Source organism: Grammomys surdaster, unplaced genomic scaffold (genome assembly GCF_004785775.1).
Source record: "Grammomys surdaster isolate TR1022 unplaced genomic scaffold, NIH_TR_1.0 233, whole genome shotgun sequence".
Lineage (NCBI taxonomy): Eukaryota > Metazoa > Chordata > Mammalia > Rodentia > Muridae > Grammomys > Grammomys surdaster.
Window position 1 is genome coordinate 996,387 of NW_021604678.1, and position 7,546 is coordinate 1,003,932.

At 46.5% G+C, this 7,546-nt stretch overlaps 1 protein-coding gene across 1 annotated transcript in view; it reads right to left on the reverse strand.

The window, feature by feature from the left end:
• Nucleotides 1-4,111: 4,111 nt before the first annotated feature.
• The window catches only part of Ptpn13 (protein tyrosine phosphatase non-receptor type 13), a 135,208-nt gene continuing 131,773 nt past the window's right edge, over nucleotides 4,112-7,546 (reverse strand). Inside the window, exons 43-44 of the mRNA XM_028773694.1 lie at nucleotides 7,217-7,279; nucleotides 4,112-4,773 (exon numbers count right to left, since the gene is read on the reverse strand). Of these exons, the coding sequence (XP_028629527.1) occupies nucleotides 4,681-4,773; nucleotides 7,217-7,279 (156 nt within the window). The 3' untranslated portion in view covers nucleotides 4,112-4,680. The remainder of the gene's footprint in view (nucleotides 4,774-7,216; nucleotides 7,280-7,546) is intronic.

Below are 7,546 nucleotides of genomic sequence, written 5' to 3' on the forward strand. Positions count from 1 at the left end.
GAGCAGAGCAGAGAGAAGAGAGCAGAGAGCAGAGAGCAGAGAGCAGAGAGCAGAGAGCAGAGAGCAGAGAGCAGAGCAGAGCAGAGAGCAGAGCAGGTTCCTTCCCTTGGGAGTTCATAGCCTAGAGAGGACAGACAGACTTATGAGAAGGACATAGACAGGAGGGCTGTGGTCCAAAGGGAACATCACTGAGGTGGTTTCTGAATGTTTCTCTTTCTATGGAAAGAACACTGCTTAGGAATAGCAGCATGGTCAGTGCTCACCACTTGGGACATCCCTAGGAAGGGGAGCATGTGAATGGCTGTTTTGTTAAAGACAGGACTACCAGTCATCACAAACATCTGAGCACTGTTGCTGACTCTCTGCAACACCAGGCTGCTTGCAGGGGTCCAAGGTTCTTAGAACAAGGGGTTAAGACTTGGCAGGCTGATTAGGTTTTGTTTTTCAACTTGATGCAAATTGGAGTCATCTGGAAAGAGGGAACAAATGAAGATGTCTCCATTAGATTGGCCTGTAGGCAAGTCTATAGGAGATGTTTTCTTGATTTGTGATTGATGTGGAAGGTCCTACCCAACTCTGTGGGCTGTGCCTCCCCTGTGCAGCAGTCTTGGGATGGATTTAAGCAAACTGAGGAGATCATGGGGCACAAGAATGTTCCTCCACCATCCCTGCCCTGATGTCCCTCAGTGATGGAGTGTGAACTGGGTGGGTAAGCCAAACAAATCCTCTCCTCCTCAAGATACTTTTGGTCATGGTCTTTATCACAGCGATAGAAAGCAAAGTAATATTCCAAAGATCTAAATGCACTGCAGTTGATGCAACTGCTCACAGGCTACTAAAAGCTGGGCCTCACATGACACCCAGAGGTAGGGGTCAAAGGGCCAGTGTGGCACAGCATAGAGGGAGCTTGGCATTGTCATGGCAACAGGTGGGAAGGGCACTGTCTTCTGAGTGCTGGTTGTTTCCCATGCAAATATCTAAGATACTGTGAGGTTGGACTGAATCAGGAACTGATGCAACAATTTCCAAACCATGAAGAAAGGCCAGGGCATTTCATCAAGCAGCTGGCATTCCTGACCTATACAGGCAATCCTAGGGAAGGCCTGTTTGAGCTTGTTTGTAGATTCTGGAAGGGAAGCTCACCTGCTCACACACCCTTGACCTCTACCGGGAGAGGTCATTCTCTTTGACCAACCAAACTTCTAGAGGGAAAGAGATGGAGATTTGAGGGAGGAAGGGAACACTGGTCTAGTTAGCTACATCAGCCAAATACCCCCTGGTGACCCATGGGTCACAAGTCACTTTCACATACTGAAAAGTATGAGTTTACTTCCTTAAGTAAGAAAACAGATATCCTATTTGGGTCAGCACACTTAGGTGCTTTTTGGTTATCTGCACTAAAATACAAACTGAAATTGGTACATTATATTTTTATTGTCTTCAAATTTTCTGTAAATTAACCTGTAATTTGTCAAATACATCCTAAGAAGGTACCTTGAAGCTTGACAGTGGTGGTACATACCTTTAGTACTAGCGTTAGGGAGGCAGAGGCATGGTCTACAGAGTGATTTCCAAGACAGCCAGAACTGCCCCCCCCCAAAAAAAAAAAGTAACCCAATTATTTTTTTTTTTTTTTTTTTTTTTTTTTTTTTTTTTTGGTTTTTCAAGACAGGGTTTCTCTGTATAGCCCTGGCTGTCCTGGAAACAGGACTGGCTCGAACTCAGAAATCCACTTGCCTCTGCCGTCCAAGTGCTGGGATTAAAGGTGTGTGCCACCACTGCCCAGCAGCTTCTCTCTTGCTTATCATGACGATTTAGAAGTATCTCTATCAGGCATGTCTACCAAAGTTAGATGCAGGTCTCACTAAGCTGCCTTGGAACTCTGTAGCCTGGGTTGGCCTTGAACCTATGACAACCCTGACTTGGTGCTGGAATTACAGGTGTGAGCCACAATGCCTGGACTCATTCTGCAGCAGTTGTGACTGTATACAATGCCATGCTGTTAAAATGAGCATACTACCTGTACATGTGAGTGGAATTCACTATGGTGAAGGGCAAGCATTGGTCATATCCGGGCAATCCCCTCCCATCCTCGCCCTGCACCCCAAACTCCTTCCTATCCCCCAGTAATGAATATCTCAGGATTTTCCTTGTGTTTTCACATGTAAGAACTTTCTCTCTTTGTTTAAAAGGGTATCTCCAGTTACATCCATCTTCCTGACAGTGGCAGATTTCTGTCTTAATGTGTATACATACTTAACAAAATCTTCAGATCTGCTGAAGGGCACAGGAGCTGGTTCTACAGCACAGCTCTTCTGACTATCGAGAGCTACAGTAAACACCAGTGTGCAGGCATTTCTTTTGGTGGTATGCAGACTAGTAGAGCTGGAATACAAGGTAGCCCAAGTGCAGATGTTTGAGGAAGTGCCCTACTTCCATTCAATGGCTGCACTAATTTCTCTCCCAACATTGTGTACGACTTCCATTTTCTCCACGTTCTCTACCATTCATCTTTGGATATAATCTCGTTCAGTTTTCTAAGAACTTCCTTTATCACGGGGCCTTCCTTTCTATGACAGAGTTGTCTCGGGGAGTTGCTGTGTAGCAGGCCAGCTGTCACCTGGCCTGTTCTCCCTGATGGACCTTGTGGCAGTGATGTGATTCGTAGACAGGCCTGACTGGTGATCTACTCCACATGTGGTCACCTGTGCTCTTCAGAGGACGATCTAGAGAGCTACTTGTCATTCAGAGCAGCCACCAGCCTAGGTTCTTTAAAAAGGAGGGAATACAGAGAGAGGCAGGGAGCAGAGAGACACTGCTGGGCTGTTTGTTTCCCAGAACTGATACATAATCTAAAATCAATTAATCACTGAATCACTGTATGCTCTGGCTGATGTTTCCAGCACACAGAAAGTACAGGGCTGTCTGAGGTCACGACTTGGCATCTGAGTTCTCATGGCCTTCTTAACTTGGCACTTTAACTATTGTGACCCTGTCATTCCATGGGGGTGGAGCTGGGGCCCAGATTAGCTTGGGGAACAATTATAAAAACCTTCCACCTGGACCCCTGCAGCTAGAGACCTCAACTCACATCTTCTTCCCAGTTTTCATTTCTTTCCTGGCTATATTCTTGTTACATTCTTTCTAGAAAGTCTCCTCCAGCACTGCTCTCACCCGCTTGAGCAGGATTCTCAAGATGGGAATGGCCCCCAGCTGTGCTGGCTCCGGGCACTCTGTGGCCCAGGCATCCTCTGATATTAACAAAGCCTCCTCCCTCCTCCCCCAGCCAATAACGATAGTGTTGGTTACAACTTAACCTATGCACATGCTTCGGATTAGGAATCCGGTGAGGATGTTTTTTTGTGCCGGGTGGAGCCAATTCTGAAGCAGGGCCACTACGCAGACCTGTTACCTGGTAGGAAGGTAGTCAAAGGCACCACATGGGTTGTGTGTAGCTTTCAGAGCCTGGTCTCCTCAGGTATGAATCCCAGCAATGGCTGAAGATCAGAAATGGCTCAGAAGTGGAGCGTGCTGGGAGGTGTTCAGGAGATCTGGGTGTTAGAATGGGGGTGGGGTGCCTGAGTAGTCAGGATTCGGGGAAATGCCAGCAAGGTGCTCAAGAATCACTGTGCACTTTCTTGGAGCACAAGCCTTGTCCTTCCTGCTCTGAAAAATCAAATATTGAACCCCAGGGAGCAGATCACTATCTCTGACTGTGCCTTGGTTTGCGTGTATGATGAACATCTGGGAAGCTGAGAGGATGGTGTCACTCATAAGGTAGGGAAGCAAGGTAGAGAAAAGCAAGTCAGATGACGACTCCATGCCAGTCCTTATTAATACCTGTCAGGGCTTTGGATGTATCTCACACCTGGTATAACTTGACCAAATGGGGAACGGCTAACAGCCAGAGACATGGAACTGATGATGTCTAAGCTAGTTGTCTATCTTTTTTTTTTTTTTTTGTCTTTGAGACAGGGTTTCTCTGTGTAGCCCTGGCTGTCCTGGAACTCACTCTGTAGACCAGGCTAGCCTCGAACTCAGAAATCTGCCTGCCTCTGCCTCCCAAGTGCTGGGGTTATAGGCATGCGCCACCACTGTCCAGTTAGTTGTCTATTTTTTTAAGGTGTAGTTTTATTTACAAAGTGAGATGACAGAGGTACAAACAGTATCTGATAACTTGATGTTCATGAAAAGTATATAAATATATTACAGGAAATTATATATAGTAAACATTAGAAACGGATACAGTAAACATTGCTAGTTTCTCTTCTATGCCAATATTACTGTCATTAAAAGCTTAAATACTGGCTTCAAGTATCCCCTATAAAATAAATCTACTTTATTAAAATACTGGAAAAATTTTTGCTATAAACAGGATTTGGTACATTAAAAACAGACTCGGTGTGTCTTTGTAACAATGTCCACTATGATCAAATGCTATCTCCAGCCCTAAGGCCTGCTTGTTCAGTTAGTGATAAAGGAATCTTGAGAACCATTAAAGGTTAAAGTGGTTGTAAAAACACAGCATCTTGATGTTTGGATCTGACGGGAACGCCTGTCCTTCAAGCACGAGGGACTCAACATTTTCGGTGCTGCTTGGCCTTGCTGCTCTCATTTGAGTGGAGAGCAGGAATCGGCTGGAGGCACAGAGAGATGTGAGTCTGTGGAGGTTGCTCTGAGTCACTGAGGGAGCCCTGGCTGTGCCTTCTGTTCTTCAGCCTGAAGATGCATTAGGACATAGAGGATGACTTGATAGCAGAAGACATACTGACTCTGTAGGGGAGAGGCGCGGAGACAGGGGAGGTATTACTCACATAACTTTATACACAGTAGGCATAAAGAAATTGGAAATAGGAACTTTTTGTTTAAATGCTGAGTGTAAGAGCCAGTGTGCAGACCTGTGTAGGGCCAAACCCAGGGCTGCGGGCTTGCAAGGCAAGCCCTCCACTACTGAGCTACAGCCCCAATCTTCAAAACCTACATTTCTCTAGGTTTACTGAACTAACTCATCTTGTTTTAAAATGTGAAAAAGTTAAATGAGTCCTTCTGGTGAAGTTAATGTCTAAGCTGATGATACTGGGATTGAAGTTTTTTTTTTTTTTTTTTGGCTATTTGACAGAATTAATGAATCCGAAAATAAATGGAAATAAATCACAATGCGTTGGAGAGATGGCTCAGCAATTGAGACTCAGCAATTGAAAGCACTTGCTGGTCTTGCAGAGCATCAGAGGCTGGTTTCTAGTACCCACACGGTGGCTCACAGCTACCTGTGAGTACAGTTCCCGCAGATCTTAAAGTACAACCTTAAAGACAACCCACAGTATATTAAATGAAAAGCAGAGCTGGAACTCAGCTCTAACTGTTGCACATCCGTCTGTGAACAGAAGTTCTATGCAGACCTAGACTCAGCAGCTGACTTACTGAGACACTGAGAGCCGGGATGTCAGCTGCCTTCAGGCTTCCTGCTGTTCATCCGAGTTTTTGTGTGCTGCCACACTTCCCACTGTGGGAAGTCCATTCACGTATCTCTCCACTGTCATGGCTCTGTAGGCAGCCATCTTGCTTACTCAGTAACACCCTCTCAGCCTCTAACCTGTGTGTCCCTCCCCAGAAGCTCCTGTTCTAATACAGTGCTATAAGCATGGGCACTAGGCCTGGCTGCAGCTATTTTCTTATTGGTGTCACTGGGTTTTGAGTTGAATTCCCAAACAGCAATGGTTGGCTTCCTTCACTCCTCTACACTAAAGTACTTATCACTTTCAGAGCTACTCCATAGCCTGTCAAACTTAGCGCCCCAGTCGAGTGTCTCGGGCTCTGTGGCAGGGTGTGTCTGACTCAATGATGGGCCCCAGGCACTGGGAGTAACTCCTGGTGCATAGATCTCAAATGTCTTGAATGAACACTCAGGGAAAAAAGACTGTTTATACGGATCAGCATGGCTTCCTTAGCTAGAAACAACATGGCTGCAAATCAGCTTAACGCTTATGGAGCCTTAATTTGAATCAAAACTTAGCACGACTGGAAAAGAGGCCAAGTTAAAGTTGGGAATGGCCATGTTTTTAAAATGAAGATAAATGTGACTCTGTGAAAATGACTGTTTTACATCTACCCTGTAGTCCCAGTCTAGAAGGAAGGAAGGTGCACAGACTTAGCAATGCTAGGCTAATCGTAGAACAGTGCACTTCCTGTAAGGGTGGCTTCAGCTGGAGTCGGGGTGATGTCCTGCATGTTCAGTTTTAGGAAAGAATGGGCACAACAGTATGAGCTGTGGGAGCTGCCTGGCTAGCACCCCGCAGTCCTTCTCGGCTCCCTGGGCTGCCGTTGTCTTCAAAAGGCTGGAGACTGAGTTGGGGAGAAGCCCCAACAGGCAGTAGTCAGCACCATTCTCACCCTGAGCCTCCAATATGTCTACTCTTTATGGGCAACTTAGTGTGGCCGCCGAATTCCTTCCTCCCTCTCCCCTACCACTGCTTTTCCCCTCCCTCCCCCGTGTGCATTCATGCCTGGGCACATGCATGAGGAGCCTAGCCTTGGGCGTGTGTCTGCATACACATGAGGAGGCTGCGTGCACTCATGCATGTATGTGCACATGTGTGAGCAGCCAGATGACAGCCTTGGGTGTCGTTTCCTAGGTGCCTTCCCCTAACCCCCTTTTTGACACAGGGTCTCTCACTGGCTGGAGCTCATAGATTCAGGAACTTGCCTGAGTCCGCCCTCCCAGCCTGAGCCTGGATTTTCATGTAGCGTTTGAGGCTCAAACCCAGGACCTCATGCGGTCGTGACAAGTACTTCACTGAGGAGCTATTTTCCCAGCTCCTGTTATCCATTTAAAAAAATTGGTAGTCTAAAATACTTATTTTCTGAATTAGTATTCATGCTAAAGAAAGGTCCTTTATGATAGCGATGTTGGTTTTACATTGGAAAAGAAACCTTCAAAAGGAGACTGATGCACAAAGGGTGAGGCCTTCCACAATCCTCTAGTTACTCAGGCTGAGGCAAGAAGAGTGTTTGAGTCCTACAGTTCCAGGTCAGCCTGGGCCATAGCAAGATCATCTCAGAGAGAAAGAAAGAGAGAGGGGGGAGAGGGGGAGGGGGAGAGAGAGAGAGAGAGAGAGAGAGAGAGAGAGAGAGAGAGAGAGAGAGAGAATAAACGTTTACGAGCAACTTTTAAGTGCTCAGCCCAGGAGCAGACCCTCCTCAGCGTGCACGGCCTCACCTCAGTCTGCACCATGCCGTGCCGCTGGAGCCTCAGGCAGCGCACCAGGTCAGAGATGTCAAACTGCCAGGACACAGAGCACAGCATTAGACACAGCCCGGGTAATGCAAAGATGCTCCCCTGTGGGGTCTCCACCCCCGCCCCTCCTCACCGCTATTCGAACTCTCCAGTATATAATGACTTCTTGAACTGACATTTTATGATATAGTGTTTGTAAGAATTAGAGTCTACTATGTTCAAAAATCTTCAATACAAGTTCTCTTCCTCTGAAATTCAGCTAATTTCTCTCTCTCTCTCTCTCTCTCTCTCTCTCTCTCTCTCTCTCTCTCT